At 40.8% G+C, this 19,890-nt stretch overlaps 1 protein-coding gene across 1 annotated transcript; it reads left to right on the top strand.

Moving 5' to 3' along the window:
• Nucleotides 1–6,085: 6,085 nt before the first annotated feature.
• Nucleotides 6,086–19,248, top strand: LOC149465186 (serine protease ami-like). Its single transcript, XM_089673572.1, has 5 exons — nt 6,086–6,243; nt 10,077–10,233; nt 12,521–12,656; nt 14,818–15,075; nt 18,977–19,248. The coding sequence occupies exons 1-5, from the start codon at nt 6,186–6,188 to the stop codon at nt 19,163–19,165; spliced, it is 798 nt and encodes a 265-aa protein (XP_089529698.1). The 5' UTR covers nt 6,086–6,185; the 3' UTR covers nt 19,166–19,248.
• Nucleotides 19,249–19,890: the final 642 nt, after the last annotated feature.

Below are 19,890 nucleotides of genomic sequence, written 5' to 3'. Positions count from 1 at the left end.
CTGTTGATCTCGGGTGGTGGGATCTGTCCCTAGTTTCTGCCTTCAGCACTCCCTAGATTTTTGCGTTCGGATCTTTTTGGTAGCCTTTTGCATGGTAGGTTGTAGGGGTCAGATGTGGAAGATCTGCGGGTTCCTTAGCCCTCCCCTGTGGTGTATATAATGGTATGGTTAGGTCCTTTGTATATAGTTTAGGCCATATAGGCCGTAAGCAGCAGGTTTGAATATGGAAATTGCATATGGTTTATGTTTTTGTCTGAGCCATAAAGGCTCTTAGTCATGTGGTCTCGGCCATAAAGGCCTTGTACTGTAAATATTGTATATAGTTTCCGTTTTTTCCTTTCAGGTTATGGACTTTTATTTATGAGCCGTTCAGGCTATGTTTGAGTTTTTTTTTTTTTGTTTTTTTTTCCCCAGGGACTGTTGGGACATTTTAGTTTCCTTTCTGTTGAGTTTTGTATTTATTTATTTATATTTATACTTTTATACATAAGTCTGATGGATATGTATGACATCAATACATAATAAAAGATCTCCATTCCTGACATAATGAGTGCAGGACAGAGGAGCCTCTTAAAGAAGAAGGTACAGGTCTGTGAGAGCCAGAAATCTTGCTTGTTTGTAGGTGACCAAATACTTATTTTCCACCATAATTTGCAAATAAATTCTTTCCAAATCAGCCAATGTGATTGTCTGGATTTGTTTTCTCATTTTGTCTCTCATAGTTGAGGTCTACCTATGATGCCAATTACAGGCCTCTCTCATCTTTTTAAGTGGGAGAACATGCACAATTGGTGGCTGACTAAATACTTTTTTGCCCCACTGTATATATATAATACAATCAGGGTTTTGTGTCACTATATGCGTCTACATATGTGTGGGGACATACAGTGCCTTGAAAAAGTATTCCTACCCCTAGAAATTTTCCACATTTTGTCATGTTACAACCAAAAATGTGAATGTATTTTTTTGGGATTTTATGTGTTAGACCAGTGGTGGGCAACCTTTTTTTTCAACTGAGCCACATCTCGCCAAAACCCCAATTGAAATTTATTTTGAGAGCCACATTTTTAAAACTGAAAATACATAGGATGGTACACTGTTTTTAGTTTCAATAAGTTTTTATAGTAATTCATCCCCCATATAGTAATTCATCCCCCATAGTAATTCATCCCCCATATAGTAATTAATCCCCCATAGTAATTCATCCCCCATATAGTAATTCATCCCCCATATAGTAATTCATCCCCCTTATAGTAATTCATCCCCCATAGTAATTCATCCCCCATATAGTAATTCTTCCCCCATAGTAATTCATCCCCCATATAGTAATTCATCCCCCATATAGTAATTCATCCCCCATAGTAATTCATCCCCCATAGTAATTCATCCCCCATAGTAATTCTTCCCCCATAGTAATTCATCCCCCATATAGTAATTCATCCCCCATATAGTAATTCATCCCCCATAGTAATTCATCCCCCATATAGTAATTAATCCCCCATAGTAATTCATCCCCCATATAGTAATTCATCCCCCATATAGTAATTCATCCCCCATAGTAATTCATCCCCCATATAGTAATTCATCCCCCATATAGTAATTCATCCCCCTTATAGTAATTCATCCCCCATAGTAATTCATCCCCCATAGTAATTCATCCCCCATATTAATTCATCCCTCATATAGTAGTAGTAAGTAAGTAGCAAGTAGTAAGCCAAGTCCCCCCTGTGTCAATTCACTTACCTTTGCTCCGCGCGTTCCTCTCGCCGTGTTCCCGCGCCGTTCCGGTCTTAAGGGCGGACTGTGAGTCTCACGTTCGTCACGCTGCCCCGCCTACACACATCCTGACAGCCAATCACTGGCTATCAGGATGTGAGTGGCAGCGAGACTGGCCAATCATTGCATTTGAGCGCGCTGCCCTGGCTGTTTTTTTTTTGGATCATGCTGCAGAGTCCCTGCCGCCCGAGAGGAGGGAGGGGAGCGGGCGCCCGGCACACAAGAGCCGCATTAAAGCGTGTAAAGAGCCGCATGTGGCTCGCGAGCCGCGGCTTGCCGACCACTGTGTTAGACCAATACAAAGTGGCAGATAATTATGAAGGGGAAGGGAAATGATAAATGGTTTTTAAACTTTTTACAAATAAATAAGGCGGAAAACTAACACTGCACATCACCCTAAACACCATCCCCACCATGAAACATGGTGATGGCAGCATCATGTTGTGGGGATGCTTTTCTTCAGCAGGGACAGGGAAGCTGGTCAGAGTTGATGGGAAGATGGATGGAGCCAAATACAGGGCAATCTTAGAAGAAAACCTGTTAGAGTCTGCAAAAGACTTGAGACTGGGGTGGAGGTTCACCTTCCAGCAGGACAACGACCCTAAACATACAGCCAGAGCTACAATGGAATGGTTTAGATCAAAGCATATTCATGTGTTAGAGAAAGGAGCAAGCATGATCTGAACATGTGAAAATCAGCTGGCCTGACCCTCAACTTCCGGTGATGTCATGACTGTCGGTCTCAGATCCTTCAGCGTCTTGGAGCCCTGGGAACCACCAGTGCAGCTGAGTGTGCCATGGATCATGGCCCCCACAGCAGCCCGGAGTACACTTTCATCTACAGGGGATGCTTTACATGTGATATGTGAGCCGCAAAGCTCTTTTTATGAGTGGCTTTTTTATATTTTAATAGATGGTTTACGTGATTTACTACGCTTAGATCAGCGCTGCTTTGTTTCCCTTTAAGCGTGCTTGTTATACTCACTGTGGAACCTAAGGGGTTAATCCTCTGTATTGTGAAAAAAGGCTGTTTGATCCTGTCTTCTCTGATCCTCCTCTTCTTCCACAGTTCCCAATCCATCTGCTAATAGCACAGAGCCTTGAGGCAACCTGCACATGCGCAGTTTGGTGTATTGCTAGAGAGTTTTTTTTTCTTGGGAGAGTGTATGTGATCAGCACAGGGTCGATCAGCGCTGTCCAGACAGAGGTCAGGCATTATGCAGCTTCATAGGACAATCAGGGGAGAATGAAGACTTCTCCTACAATGTTTAACCAGTGCTCTGTTGGGCACTAATAGAAGTCACAAGACCAGGGGTGGACTGACAACTCATGGGGCCCCCGGGCAATAAGAGATCATGGGGCCCCTGTGTCCTTGCCCAAACTCAAAAAAGCCTATGAAAAAGGTACCAGGGGCATCTCATGGGGCCCCCTTCTGACCCCGGGCCCTCGGGCAGTGCCCGAGTTTCCAAATGGTCAGTCCGCCCCTGCACAAGACTGCTCTAACTGCTGATGAGAAAAGGTATTTAGCAGTTTATATTTACTGTACTGAGGGAGACCAGATATAGTGTATGCAAGGTCCTGGGTTTAGTAACACTTTAACCTCCTTGGAGGTTTTCTCGAGTGTAGCTCGGGGTAGAATTTCTATACCAAGAACGGTAACCCCGAGCTACACTCGGGCTTACTATGCAGCGTTCTCTGGGGGTCCCTGCAGCACTTACCTTGTCCTTCGCTCCCACGATGTGTCCCCTGCAGCATCCCCGTCCATCTCCTCCGGCGGATGCCGGCATCTGACTTCCGTGTTCCGGTCCCCGTGACGTCGGAACGTTTGGGCGGCGGAACCGGCGGGAAATTTGAAATTTTTAAAAAATGACATTTTTGCTGTCATTGCTTTTTCACTGCATTTCACATACATTTTGTCCCCACTGCTTTGTCCTGTGTCCTGCCTGCATTTTGACTGTTCTTTCTGCCTGGAAACTTAGAAAAGTCCATGGCGGCCAAAAAGCATCCCTTTACATCAAAAGCGGTTTTAGAACAGCGATAGTAAATCAGAACCACTTGCAGAATTGAGTGATAATGATTTGTGGGGAAATTCGTCATCAGACACTGAAAACGATTTTGCGACTTTGCTCAGCGATGTGCGAATTTGCCTCTGTATTTCAAATTTCAGTGTTTTTGGTTTGATTATATTATTGAATTAAATTTATTATTATTATATTATTATTTTTTATGATTATTTATTAAATTATAATTTATGATTTCGTGTTTCAAGTTTTATCATATCCGGAATGTTTAATAGACTCTTTTTCGGATAGATTTCAGTGAGTTATTCCTAAAAATTACAGCCTACAATTAAAAACTACATATTTCCATGCAAAAAAATGGTACCGCTTTCAGCACAAAATTCCTGACATGATCATACCGCCAGGGAGGTTAATGTGCCTGTGGCACACCCCTTGAACTTTTCCACATTTTATCATGTTACAACCAAAAACGTAAATGTATTTTATTGGGATTTTATGTGATAGAGCAACACAAAGTGGCACATAAATGTGAAGTAATAAGAAAATAATAAATGGTTTTCAAAATTTTTTACAAATAAATATCGGAAAAGTCTGGCGTGCATTTCAGCCCCCCTGAGTAAGTCCTTTGTAGAACCACCTTTTGCTGCAATTACAGCTGCAAATCTTTTTGGGGATGTCTCTACCAGCTTTGTACATCTAGAGAGTGACATTTTTGCCTATTCTTCTTTGCAAAATAGCTCAAGCTCTGTCAGATTGGATGGAGAGCATCTGTGAACAGCAATTTTCAAGTCTTGCCACAAATTCTCAATTGGATTTAGGTCTGGACTTTGACTGGGCCAATCCTAGCACATGAATATGATTTGATCTATACCATTCCATTGTAGCTATGGTTGTATGTTTAGAGTTGTTGTCCTGCTGGAAGGTGAACCTCTGCCCCAGGCTCAAGTGTTTTGCAGACTCTAACAGGTTTTCTTCTAAGATTGCCCTTTATTTGGCTCCATCCATCTTCCCATCAACTCTGACAAGCTTCCCTGTCCCTGCTGAAAGCATCTCCACAACATGATGCTGCCATCACCATGTTTCACGGTGGGGATGGTGTGTTCAGGGTGATGTGCATTGTTAGTTTTCCCCACACATAGCGTTTTGCTTTTAGGCAAAATAGTTACATTTTGGTCTCATCTGACCGGAGCACCTTCTTCCACATGTTTGTTGTGTCCCCCACGTGGCTTTTCACAAAGTGCAAACGGGACTTCTTATGGCTTTCTTTCAACAATGGCTTTATTTTTGACACTCTTCCAAAAAGGCCAGATTTTTGGAGTGCACGACTAATAATTGTCCTGTGGACAGATTCTACCACCTGAGCTGTGGATCTCTGCAGCTCCTGCAGAGTTACTATGGTCCTTTTGGCTGCTTCTCTGATTAATGCTCTCCTTGCCCGGCCTGTCAGTTTAGGTGGACGGCCATGTCAGTAGGTTTGCAGTTGTGCCGTACTCTTTCCATTTTTAGATGATGGATTTAACAGTGCTCTGTGAGATGTTCAAAGCTTGGGATATTTTTTTATAACCTAACCTGCTTTAAACTTCTCCACAACTTTATCCCTGACCTGTCTGGTGTGTTCCTTGGCCTTCATGATGCTGTTTGTTCACTAATGTTCTCTAACAAACCTCTGAGGGCTTCACAGAACAGCTGTATTTATATGGAGATTAAATTACACACAAGGGGACTCTATTTACTAATTAGGTGACTTCTGAAGGCAATTAGTTCTACAAGATTTTAGTTAGGGGTATCAGAGTAAAGGGGACTGAATACAAATGCACGCCACACTTTTCAGATATTTATTTGTAAAAAAGCATTTATCATTTTCCTTCCACTTCACAATTATATGCCACTTTGTGTTGGTCCATCACATAAAATCCCAATAAAATACATTTATGTTTCTGGTTGTAACATGACAAAATGTGGAAAATTTCAAGGGGTATGAATATTTTCACAAGGCACTGTACATATATTACAACTTAACATTTTCCCTTGTTCGAACAGAATATATCAATACTGATGTGTATTTAGACCATATATGTTTATTTCTGATATAGTTTCTCAGATACATTAGTGTTTTTTCCTGTATTTTCCTGGAAATATTTTACTGGTTTCCTTCTGTTTTGTGCTAGTTCAGGAAAGGTTAAAGAAGTGCACTTAGGATGAACTTTGCTGGCTTCATTGTATACTCTCACCATCACTCCTGACTGATATACCATTGTTTTGTATGTTTCCTGTTTACATAGTGGATAATGTGAAGTCAGCACAGGAGGTGTTAAATTAGGTAGCTGTTGGGGGGGTTTACCTCCTTATATACTTGGGAGAAAATATACGGAATCATTAAAGTCCAACATGACCGCAGCCAGACTCTTTTCTGTTTTTGTACTGGTGCTGAGTATCCCTCATTATGGTGAGTAAAACATATTAATAATATTTGCATAAACAGTGCTTAAATGAATACTAGTCATAGGTATTCTACCATGCAGTATGTGTATAAAGAAGAGGAAATATGAACTTACCAATAAGCTGTGTGATGTATTATATCTTTTATAGAATAGATTTTTTTGCCTGCATGGTTTATTACTTTTCAGGCAACAACTATATGTTCATTCTTCTATATGATTATTATTATTATTATCATTATTATTATTTTGTTGTATTATTTTTGTTGTCATTGTTGTTGTTATTATTATATTGTATTGCTATTATTTAATATTGTCATCGCCTGCAGAAGTAGCAAAAAATGTGAAAAAAGTGTCATCCTTTATCAGCTATTGTCGCATTTAGGTTCATGCAGATTAACAATTTGAATATGTCTTATCTCCTATTGTGCGACATATGCTGACCAGTCTCTGTTGTATACAGTGCCAAAGGAGATTGCTTTACTCATTCTTTGCTGGGTTAGTGAGATTTACTAAAACTGGAGCACTCGAAATTTGGTGCAGCTCTGCATGTTAGCCAATCAGCTTCTAACTTCAGCTTGTTCAATTCAGCTTTGACAATAAAACCTGGAAGCTGATTGGTCTCTGTGCAGACCTAAACCATATTTTGCACCATGTAGTTCAGCAAATAACTCCCAGTGTGTTTTAATGGACACAAAGAAGCACTTTTTTTATAGGTAAAGTTGATCCAGGGAATATCCGATTGCTCTTGGGGGATCAGGAAGGAATTTATTTTCCCAGCAGGAGCAAATTGGATCATGCTTTGCTGGGGGTTTTTTTGCCTTCTTCTGGATCAACTGTGGGTATAGAATTATAACTTCTATGTGGTGTCTTTCCATCAAATTGTGACAGTGTGCTAATAGAGACCATGCTTTCATTGACAAACATTTTGACCCATCGGGTTCTCCACCATCTCCACACACAAGCCTTTACATTACTGCAGCAGGCATGATACATTGTTAAATATCAAAAAAGTGTACAGTTATGCAGAAAATAACAAAATAATACAAATGTTAAAAAGGATACACATAGAAAGGTTTTTGGACAGACAGGGCAACAGTCACTTGTCTGTGCTGAGCCCCCTCCAAAAAATGTGTACAAGGAAAAGCAGCAATAATTGTAAAAAAGAAAAAACAAATACTAATCTCTTTCAACGTGTGATTACAACCTACATGTGGTTCCATCGGATTTGCCAGCTGACTTTACGGACTTCCCTTCAATAAGAATGAGCTCTACTGCCCCAGACTGTATTACTCTATATCAGTCTTTCTCAACCTTTTTCTTTTTTATTCCTTATTTTGAAGAAAGAGCATGACACAATATTCCAACAAATACACAGCTGAAAGGAATGTAGAAGAAGCATTATACACCGTAAGATACATAAACAAGTAACCTTACAAAACAATGTGCTGAGTGCTGGTGTAATTAGTACAGCAAATAAGAAGCCAGCAGATCCATTTATCTAAATCCTGAAAACATATCTCCTAAACTCCTCCTTTATTTTCATGTTTGTCATTGGAGGAGGAAACAACAATGAACCTCAGAGGGGAAAGTTCAATGTAGGGAGTGAGTAGACAACAGAAGAGATTAGAGACTAGGAAGGGGGAAGGTGTGAGAAGGGATAAGCAGAGGAAGGGAGTGAGAACAGTAGGTAGGCAGGTAGATAAGTGGGGGAGAAAAGAAGAAAAAAAAGGGGGGGAGTAAGAAAAACCCATCTATGCTCCTGGCCTTACACCTGTAGCAATCCCACTGTCCCACTAGAGAGCATGCGGGGTATTGCGATCATTCTCCTCTTGTTATGGTTGGGAGGCCAGCATAGTCTGGTCTTTGTAAAAGAAGTATGGGGTCCCGATTCTACAATACTTTGCTTCTTGCTCCTTAACCACTTACCCTCCATAGGATTTACCCCTCTTCCTGACCAGGCTATTTTTTGCAATACGGCACTGTGGTACTTTAACTGACAATTGCGCAGTCATGCAACACTGCACCCAAATGAAATTTATGTTCTTTTTTCCCACAAATGGAGCTTTTGTTTGGTGGTATTTGATTGCCTGTGCATTTTTTATTTTTTGTGCTATAAACAAAAAAAAGACCAACAATTTTGAGAAAAAAACAATATTTTTGACTTTTTGCTATTAAACATGACCAGTAAACAAATTTAAAAAATCTAATTTCCTCATAAGTTTAGGCCAAACTGTGTTCTGCTACATGTCTTTGCTAAAAAAAAAAATCCCAATATGTTTAAATTAATTGGTTTACCTGAAAGTTATAGCGTGTACAAATGGTGGTATATATACTGGAATTTTTTTTTTGTACACTAGTAATGGTGGCAATCAGCAACTTATAGCAGGACTGCGGCAGGCATTCTGACACTGGGGGGACTGACTAACTGTCACTGACATTCCCAGTGACACTAATACAGTGATCAGTGCTAATAAAAAGCACTGACACTGTACTAATGGCACTGGGCAGGAAGGGGTTAACATTTGGGGCGATCAAAGGGTTAACTGTGTGCTGTGTGTGTGTTTCACTGTGCCAGCACATTGCTTTGTATTGCTCTGCTATGCACCCCCTGCACCCACCAAGGGACGCCACTGTTTTTGGTATTTTATACAGTACACATTTTTGCAAAAATAGACAAAGTCATTCACAATGACTGAAGTCCGATGTCATTCTGCACCTCCCTACTCGAAAGGGATTTAGCTTTGCAGGGAGGTCAGCTGCATTAACTGAATAAAACAAAAAGACGTCAATTCAACAGGTAGGTTGCGCTTTCTGAGTCAAGGAAATCCAACATTTTTATGTTAGAATATTGGGAGTGTATCTTTAATTATTATATAAAATGTAGGCTGGCCATATGCTGATAAATTTTCTTGCTTCAGCCTACAGGCTGAAAAAAATCTAACAATTTCCCTGTCCACTCTATACAGTGCAGATGGATGAATCTCCCTACTGAGAAATTGTATTCTGACAACTGCTGGCAGCAGTTGTCAGAACGCTTGAACAGCAGCTGCATCTCACTGGATGCAGCCATTGTTTGATGGACAGTTTTCCAGCTGGCTCCATAGATTTTGAAATCCAAAGATGTCTGGCAGGAGGAGACCATCAAAGCCACCCACAAAGTGAATTTCAGCTGGTTCATCAGGAAGCGGACAAATTTTGCAAGGTGTATAGGCCAGCTTTAGTTACTGACTTAAAGCGGTAATAAATCCCAAACACAAAATGTAATTTATTGCAGCTTACCAGTTATTAGATGTGGTGGCTGCGTAGGTTTTCTTTTTTTAGGTTTTTTCCCTCTGTTTTCACCTGGTGATTTGGCCAGTAACACACCTCTGGTATTAGTAGGACACAACACTGGAGGAAAGAGCCAGGACATAGCAGACATCAGTCTGGGGGAGAGGGGAGTGGTAAATGTTTTAGCAGATTTAAGAATAGTAACTAATTGAAGCCAAATTCCAGCTCACACTTTGTAATCAGTTACAGCAAACATTTTCTTGCTTTTGCAATAAAGGTTTTAATACAAGTTAATCATTTTACCCCCCCCCATCACTGTTAAATGATGGTTTCTCCCATTCATGTAGACTGATACATTCTGCTGGAGAGCTTGTTCTTTTGAAAAACAACAGACTTCCTAGCCAGATCACAAGGTGAAAATAAAAGAAAGAAAGCCTAAAAAATAAAGTCACATCTAAGAATTAGTAAGCTGCAATACAATTAATGTTTGCTTTTGGGTTTAATACTGCTTTGAAGAATCACTTTCCAAGGATTCAATCTCTGACTAATTCCTCTATATTTCTTTTAGATTGCAGACCACGGGGTCGGATCTTAGGAGGGTCAGAGTCCGCTCTACACAGCAGACCATACATGGTATCATTGCACGTGGATGGCAGTCATTTATGTGGTGGTGCCTTACTCAGTCCACAATGGGTGATCAGTGCAGCACACTGTGTTCCTGACAAGTAGGTTGACATCTATCTATCTATCTATCTATCTATCTATCTATCTATCTATCTATCTATCTATCTATCCATCTCTATCTATCTATCTATCTATCTATCTATCTATCTATCTTTTGTCATTCCACCAGGAGTTCTGATATAATAGCACCTATAAATGTCACAGAACATTAGAATATTTCATACTATTTATAACAATTACAACAAATTTAGTATTGAAAGGCAAACAGTGAAATATTGATTTTCTGTAACTAGATATTGACTACCAGTTTGTAAAGTGGGCACATTCTACTCACCACCCATGTATAAAGGGGGAACTTTGTATTGACCACCAATATATAAAATGAGGCATATTCCACTGACTGCTAATAAACCAAATGGGAATTTGTATTCACTAACTGCCAGCTTTCTTTAAAGGTTATTTTCACTATAATTTATTGTTCGTGTGAGCAGGACCACAGGCTCTGGACAAATGACTCTGTGTGCAACCTCCCTCTCATGCTGAAGTGGGCACAAACAGATGACAGTGCTTAAAGCACTAAAAACTCTGACCCACAATTTGCATTTGAATTAGAGCTGTGAAGTTCCTGTGATGTTAACTACTTTGAGTTTTTTAATTTCATTGCCCTGAAACCAGCATTAGCAATATTTGGCCAAGGATGCATGAAAGAACTTGTAGCCCGGGTTCACTCCAATGTGGTGTGGGAAACACTGCAAATCCTATGTGTTTCCCGCACCACATTGCAATCACATCACGTTCATGCAATCTGGTGAGAGTGTCAGTGATAAATTAATGATCCCTGAAACAGATTGCAAAAAACGCAATGCAATTGCCAGAAATTGCATCGCATGAGTGAGAACACCCATGGAATGTGATTCAGGTGTGGATTTAAAAAAAGATCCTGCTCCTTTTTGGTGCGTATGCGATGCAATTTGAGCCATACATTTGTAATGTAATTTGCACAGGACTGCAGTGCGACTCCTGTGCGAATTACATGTGTCCCGCACTGCATACTGTGAACATGGGCTGAAGCTCAAACACAGCTCCCCACAGTATACAGTGCCTTGAAAAAGTATTTATACCCCTTGAAATTTCCACATTTTGTCATGTTACAACCAAAAACCGAAATGTATTTTATTGGGATTTTATGTGATAGACCAACACAAAGTGGCACATAATTGTGAAGTGGAAGAAAAATGATAAATGGTTTTCAAAATGTTTTACAAATCAATATCTGAAAATTATGTGCCACTTTGTGTTGGTCGCATAAAATTTCAAGGGGTATGAATACTTTTTCAAGGCACTGTATAGTATGCTTATATACAGGGAAGAACAGATGAAATCTTCTTTAACAAGGCATTTTGGCAATAACATTTTCTGTGATCATTTTTTTAAAGTCATTTTAATACCTTTTTTGGAAGAAAAGGTTCAAAGAGTCCTAATTCTCACCAGCTTTGGCTAGTTACCAGAATGTATAAGATACAATTATTATTCTGTTATTGTCAGGTTCACTGTATAGATAAATAATGATGTGCATGGGAAAAACGCTTTTTTATGGAAAGGAGCATGTGAGTGGAAAACTTTGTAACTTTTAACTTTGCCTATTAAATTTACTACACTATGGAAGGCTTTCTTGTCTTTTTATGAGTTGCATAAGAGAGGAGGAGGAATAAGGAGTCTGCCAGAGGAATACACCACTGAGGTGGTAACTGCTTTGAGGCCCTGTGTGGGTCGAGGAAGGGAGGTGAGCAGGCATTGCTGCCATTTGAAGGAGAGTACTTGCACTTAGAAGTGGAGATCACGTGTGTGTTCCAGCTTAAAGCACAGTCACATGCATGGAATATTTTTTTCACCTTTGATATTGTCTTGTTCACTTATGGCATATATTATTTATGTATAATTTAGACACTATTGTATGTGGCCAATATTCTGTTTTCACGTATATATATTCTGTTTATTATATTTGATTTATGCACTATATATTTAGTTTCCTAATGTGTGTTATTTAGCTATTTTGGTTGACACTATTTTTTCTTTCCACTAGAGGGAGTCAACACACATTTATTATATATAGTGGTCACTTTGATTTATAATTACACTATATGGAGATACATGATTGTATTCATGTGATACAAGCGCTTCACTAATTTTTAATTTTATTTTGCACTTATTGGTATCAGCTAAGTGACAGCAGCTGTATTTTGTCAATTATTCCCATGAGCGCAGGAGGATCCCTTATTATTTAAATAATGATGTGATAATAATAATGATGTGTCCCTTTCTTTGCAGTAACCATACTATGTTGGCTGTACTGGGGATGAACTCTCTGTTGGACCCTGAGAGGTTGGTTGTCAGCATTGAGAAACAGTTCCCTCATCCTCAGTACAACAAAACTACCAAGGAACATGACCTCCTTCTTTTGAAGGTAAGACTCATTTATTCATCATACCTAGTTTTTCTGGAATTTTTCATATGTGATTGTATTACAAACAGGTGAACAGCCCCATCTTTTGATATCTCCATAGTTTCCTGGACTACATACCCATAGTTGCCAACATTTTAAAAAAAAGTTCCAGGGACATCTCTCTGGGGCAATCATTTGAAGGGATATTTCACCCCTTGTCTGCCCCCCCCCCCCCTTTAACTTTCAGCACTTTTTCTTTTGGAGAGCAGTTACCCACAGCCTTCAGGGACATGTCACAGGTCCCAGAAGGCTTCAGAACCATTCACAAATTACTACAGGACATAAAGGAGGTGAGGCTGTGCATACAGCAGTGAGCTGTGGTATATATACTTATATCGGGGGGTGGGGGGTTAACCCCCCCAGAAGTCAAAGTTGAGAAAAACACAAAAACGAAGGATAATCAAGGATGTATTGTCGGTATATGTATATAGAAAAATCAACTGTACAAAATGTAATTCTATAAAAAAAAAAATCACAAATATTTTTGCAATTTTCTTTTTTGTATAGGATCACGTTTTGTAGAGTTGATTTTTCTATATACATATATTGGCGGGTCACCCTTGGTTACCCTTCGTTTTTGTGTTTTTTCAGAACCATTCACAAAGCACAGCGCAACTCATGCATGCTCAGTGAGCAGCCGGCTGTGAAGTTGCAAGGAGTCGGTTTCCTACGCTAAACATCCTGGTGCTGGGGACCCAAAGACCAGCAAAGAGCTGGCCTGGGTGAGGATGGCACTGGATCCCTGGACAGGTAAGTGTCCATTATTAAAAGTCAGCTGCTACAGCATTTGTGCATGTGATGCGTACAGCCTGACACACAAGTGAATGGTTGTACGTGCCTGTTCTCTTGTAAACATTCAGAAATTACATTGGGCACCCATGAACAAGTAAACGCTGATGCAATCAAGCTTTGACGTTCACAAGAGCACAGCCAGATACAGCCATTCACTTATATGATAGGTTGCATTCAGTACATGTGGCTCCCTGGTTTGCAGGAATGCACTAGGAAATTACGCTAGGCATATAATATGCGTGGAAAGGCCCATTGTACATAAGTCCTAAGGAAAATAAGGAGAAAGCAAAAAAAGAAGGAACAGTGCTAGGATAAAGGAAGGGGCTATTAAAGGATAAGTTCAACTTTTGTAACATGTTACATGTTACAAACATATTCAGGGTGTAACATGTTATGAACGGACTGGCCTCCACACCCCTCTGATCCCCATTGTGACAGCTAGCAGGGGAACTTCTCCCTCCTGATAGCTGTCACAATTTGAAAAAAACGCAGCTATGTACAGCTCCGCCCACACAGCTGGGTCATTCATCCACAGTGTCCTGTGAATGAATGAACTAAAAGTCCCGACAGCCAAAACAGCTGTCAGCATGTAGTTCTCAATGAACTATCAGGGTGCTGTGGAGCACCCTATTAGTTCATCGATACTTCCTGTCAGTACTGTATATCTGCTTGCTTGTACATCCTGTATGGGCAAGCAAATATATTGACAGGTCTGCAGGAGACCTGCATGGCACCAGCAATCTGCTGATCGCTGGTGCAATGCTTTCCAGGCTCCTGCAACAAAAAATAAATAAATGCACATTTTTTTACCTGCAAAAAGATGTGCATGTATTATTTTTTGTTAAAACGTGAACTTATCCTTTAAATACATTGCACATTAATATATCAGAACCCCAATGTGTAATATAATGGTAATGTACTGTGCATTGCTTCTGAAAAATACTATGGAAACATTTTACAAGGGACAGACCCGTTTAGCGGATCTGCTTGCTCAGCAGGGGGTGATCTCTCTGCCGATCCCCACTGAACAAGCAGATGACAGTTCTGTGTCTGCTCTGCTGCTGCAGAGAATACACAGAGCTGCTCGCTCTCCTCAATGGGCGATCAGATGAAAACGGATCGGATGTTGGCAGGTGTAAATGGACACATGTCTGTTTACACTCCCATAGAGGAGAATGGAGGTTCTGATTGGGTCCACCTTAAAAACATCCTGATCAGAACGTCCGTGTGAAAGGGGCCTTATTCCTTCTTGCCATGCCACATATGAACAGAAAGCTTTGCAATTTGCAATTTGAAATACTCATTATGGACTGAAACCTTTTTTTTTCAGCTAGCAGTAAATGTCACACTGAGCGATAAAGTGAAGCCCATACAAATCCAATGTGAAGACAAAGTGATACCTGCAGGTAGTCAATGTCTGGTAGCTGGCTGGGGGAAAATAAAGCGCACAGGGAAGAAACCTTACCAGCTGCATGAGGTATCAGTACCTGTGATCAGCAGAGCAGTCTGTAATGGTCGGGGTTACTACCAAGATGAAATCACGGAGAGTATGATGTGTGCAGGGAGTGCAAAACAAGACTCATGTGAGGTAAGAAAAGAATGTGTGCTGGATGATAATGTCATACTTTCTGTATGTGGGAATGGAATGAAAATTGCTGAGAAAATGATGTAGAGGACAAGCAGCATTTCCATCACTACAAATCTCCTTTCAGCAGCAACAGTCCGGCTTAAAGTGGATCTAATCCCTCCTATCCTTTACAGCCAAGGAAGCTGCCATCTCAGCTTCTGTTTAATCTGCAATTGCCATGGTGCTGCACATGATCAGCTATGACACCAGACATTTGATGGTTTGACAGTTCAGCTGAGAGCTGACATAAGCACACTAGTAACTGTGACACTTATCACTCATGACATGCTTTGAATGAAACTTTTTAAAAACCAATAAATCGGTGGGTTTTGTTCCATTTTACGGGTTGTAAACATACTGACCGTTCTGCTGAAAGTTGCTGCTTGTTTGCTACAATATACTGATATAATCAGTGTTCATACTGTTAAACACCTTGGAAGACAGATAAAGGCCACTTACCTTTGGTATAGCTGAGGAGGGCACATAAAAGACAACTTAAAGTGACACTAAACTCTGGTTTCAAAAATATATTCTATAGGAGTGTGTATTCATAACTCCAAAACATATCTTATATTGCTCTTAGCCTCCTCCAACTCTTTGAATTCCTTTTTTCTGCTGTAATCCATCTTCCTGTTAGAGGGTTGCTACATTCATTTACAATGGATCGTCCCACTGTATTTAGGAGCTTACAGTAGCCATCTAATCTTGCCACTCAAAAAATGGACTAGTGGTATGGACTACAGTATTTGTAGTGTATGTAGAGTGCTTCACATGACTGCAATTAACATACATTGCTCATTCCAAGCAAATGTAAGTGAGGGGGAAAAAGAGAGGTTCAGGAGCTCACAGAAGATGTTTCAAGGAGAAAGAAAAACACTGGAAAAAATAGTGAAAAATGGATCACAGGGCCATTAAATAGTGTAAGGAATAACTAAAAAAAGAAAAGAAAACTGCTTCTAGAACTGCTTTAACCACCTCCTGTCCACCATATAAGGAAATGATGGGCGGGTGGCGGTTCTCTCATTCTGGGAGAAGTCATATGACATCCTCCACTCTAAGACGATCAGTGGTGCGCTGTGTCCCTGGGACACAGCGGATCGCCAATCAGAGTAAAGTCATGTGATCAGGTGTGTCCAATCACAGCTGATCACATGTAAATAGGAAATGCTGGTTATCGGCAGTCCTCTCCTCATGTTGACAGCACATGAGAGGAGAGTCGGTAATCGGCATTCCTCAGAGGAGACATTTACACTGATCATCAGTCCCCTGATGATCAGTTTAGCCCCATCAGTGCCACCTGTTAGTGCCCATCAATGCCACCTGTCAGTGCCCATCAATGCCACATACCAGTGCCCATCAGTGCATATCGATGTCACATATCAGTGCCTACCAGTGCACATCAATGCCACATATCAGTGCCCATCAGAGTTGCCTTTCAGTTACAACTATCAGTGCCAGTCAGTGTCACCTATCAGTGCCACCTATCAGTGCCATCTATCAGTGCCAGTCAGTGCCGCCTATCAGTGCCCATCAGTGCCACCTAACGGTTCCAATCAGTGCCGCCTATCAGTGCCCATCACTGCAGCCTATCAGTGTCATATATGAGTGCTGCCTTTCAGTGCCCATCAGCAGTGCCTGTCAATGCACACAAGTGATGCCTGTCAATGCCCATCAGTGCCTCCTCATCAGTGCCGCCTATCAGTGCCCATCAGTGCAGCCTATCAGTGCCATATATGAGTGCTGCCTTTCAGTGCCCATCAGCAATGCCTGTCAATGCTCACAAGTGATGCCTGTCAATGCCCATCAGTGCCTCCTCATTAGTGCCGCCTATCAGTGCCCATCACTGCAGCCTATCAGTGGCCATCAGTGCAGCCTCATTAGCGTACATTAGCGAAGGAGAAAAATTACTTATTTACAAAATTATATAACAGAAACTAAGGAAAACATTTTTTTTCCAAATTTTCAGTCTTTTTGTAGTTTGTTTAGCAAAAAAAAAAAAGTTGGTGATTACATACCACCAAAAGAAAGCTCTATCTGTCTCAACAAATTATAAAAATTTGTTTGGGTACCTTGTTGCATGACCGCGCAATTATCATTCAAAGTGCGACAGCACTGAAATCTGAAAATTGGCCTGGGCAGGAAGGGGGTAAAAGTGCCCAGTAGGCAAGTAGTTAAAAGTGTTTGCTGGAAAAATCCCGAAAAAGAGTTAAAATAGCTCAAAACACATATGATAATAAATACCCTTCTGTGTATAGTACTAGGAGCACTATCTCACCGCTGTTGCCCTGAAGCCGCTCCAATTACTGGGTGTTTCAGGCGGGAAGTGGCATCACCAAATGTAGAGACCGGTAGTCCCTCCTCTACGAGTTTCATCAGTGTGATGTCATTGGGAAGCAGTCAATTTGATGCCTTTCTAATTTGGTGGACACAACACACAGGCCAGGCAGCCTTTTTAATTGCAGGTTTACATACTGTGGTGCAGTGCATTCTTTTTTGTTTTATAAAAACATTTTAAATACCTTTTTTTTCTTTTTCCCTGTTTTATAAATGATCACATTCCCTCTAAGCTTCTTATACAGCTGAGAACAGAGAGCTGGGGGAGGAGAAACAGCAGCACACTGAATTTCCCAATGAATGGCTGTGCAGGGGGGGCTTCTGATCATTGGAGGAGAACACACTGAATTCCCAAAACAGCTAAAAAACTGACCATACTTTGCTGGCATGCCTAGTGTTGTCAATTTTTAATATTAAAGCAGAGGGACTGGCAGGAACACCAGGGGTTTTACACAAAGGAAGCAATGCAAACAGAACAGGATACTTTTTCATACAAGTACATGGTGCAGCAGGAACCTCTCAGGAATATAAAATGCTAGGTTTACTAAGGCCCCATGTACATGGGACACTTCTGAACAATGTATTTATTTCAGGGAGCCATCAATTTGCACAGCACTTTACATATATTCTACATTCACATCAGTCTCTAACCCTCAAGGGGCATACAATCTAAGGTCCCTAACTCACATCCATACATACACATACTAGGGACAATTTAAACAGGATCCAATTAACCTACCAGCATGTGTTTGGAGTGTGGGAGGAAACTGGAGTACCCAGAGGAAACCCATGCAGGCACAGGGAGAACATGCAAACTCCAGGCAGGTGGAGGCATGGCTGGGATTTGAACCAACGACCCTAGTACTGCCAGGTGGAAGGGCTAACCATTTAGCCACTGTGCTGCCCGACAATGGATGTGTCTACCCAGCTTGACTCTACCATATCTCCAGATTGATAATGCTGCTGCTCAATGGTGTCTTTGTTGCTCTCCATCCAGAATGGAGATATGCTTAAAAAGGAAGTGTGTTACAGGCAGGATCAGCAGATGAAAATAAAGGGAAAAAAGTCTAACAAAAAAGAAAACTAATGCAGCCGCCAGATTAGTAAACTGTAATATGTTACACTTTCGTTTTTGGGTTAAAAAAAATGAAAAATAAAAAAATTTGTTGGTTCTGTCTTCCATCTGCTCCCTGAAGGTGCCAGTGACACCAGAGTTCCATACCACTGCCTCCTAGGAAAGCTAGGCACTCATAATCCAGTAAGAGATTGCCCTAAGAGTGCATTCATGTCATTGATGTGAAATTACGAGCACCCAGCTTCCTAGGAGGCATCGGTGAGGAATAGTGATATCACTGGCTTTCTGGAGAAGCAGACAAAAACCAGAGCCTGCAGTAAGTATTTGTGTGTGTTTTTCCCATAAAACTTGTTTTGTTCATTTACTGTTTTTGTTTGGATGTTTTTTGACGTGCAACACTTGCAATAAGTGTTATATAAATAACAGTAAATCAATAACTTTTCAATCCCTCAGGGAGACTCTGGTGGACCCTTGGTGTGTGATGGAGTGCTGGAGGCTGTAGTGTGTTCTGGATTTAGTGTCTGTGGTAATGCCAGGAGACCAGGCATCTACACCCGTTTATTTCCCTATGTAAGATTTATTGAAGAAACTATGCACAATGCCACCCTATGCATCCCTTCTGCTACAGCAATTGAATCCTAAATGACAACACAATGTTGTTCAGCACAAAATATAAATGTTTATTGTTTTACCTAATAAAAGCATTACATACTGTTTATTCCAAATTTTCTTTAGTTACTTTTTATGAATGTTTAATTCACTTTCATTATGTTACATATGAGCATAATACATATATGAATCTATAATAAACAAAAAAACACAAAACAGGAATGGTACCAAGTAACTGGCAAAGCAACGAAAATCATATAAGTCAGGGTTTTTATCAAAAAGCTGATATCGTCTGTCACGGTCGCTCGATCGCCACCTTCAACATGCGACAATCACACGACCGCGACCAACAATAATACGTCACGCCTGCTGCGTCAGACCCCAGACCTTCTTACCAAACTCGTGACCAAAGGACCGGACGATCTAAAACCGCGGTGTGACGCGCGTAACAATGCCACACTCAGCTGCGCCCTGCACAACGATTGTCCAGCTAATGGAACGCAATTGACGCACCGGCAGCCTGAATGCGCTTGTTACTGGGTCGGGTTAATTACGCAACTAACCCTTCACTGCCACCACCCCTTTTTGTACAGAGAAAGAGGAAACTCTCTTTATCCAATATACACTGTAATGGTTGAAAAGTCTCCTGTCCTATACGGTCACCGCAGGCCGATTGGGCAGAGGATTAAACAAACACAGTAGCGTCTCTTCAAAAGGCAGGAATTCGTGAATTGCAAGTAAGCGCTTAGAAACAGTTT

Source organism: Staurois parvus, unplaced genomic scaffold (genome assembly GCF_062004578.1).
Source record: "Staurois parvus isolate SC_StPar_1 unplaced genomic scaffold, SC_StPar_1.0 ptg000141l, whole genome shotgun sequence".
Taxonomy (NCBI): Eukaryota; Metazoa; Chordata; class Amphibia; order Anura; family Ranidae; genus Staurois; species Staurois parvus.
The sequence above is the reverse complement of the archived record's forward strand: the minus strand, read 5'-3'. Positions and strand labels throughout refer to the sequence as shown.

What these genes read in the sequence shown, in the direction of transcription:
- LOC149465186 (XM_089673572.1), top strand. Translation starts at nt 6,186, where the DNA reads ATGACCGCAGCCAGACTCTTTTCTGTTTTTGTACTGGTGCTGAGTATC. An exon ending in GCTGAGTATCCCTCATTATG is followed by an intron (nt 6,244 to 10,076) that starts GTGAGTAAAACA and finishes TATTTCTTTTAG; the next exon opens with ATTGCAGACCACGGGGTCGG. An exon ending in ATGACCTCCTTCTTTTGAAG is followed by an intron (nt 12,657 to 14,817) that starts GTAAGACTCATT and finishes TTTTTTTTTCAG; the next exon opens with CTAGCAGTAAATGTCACACT.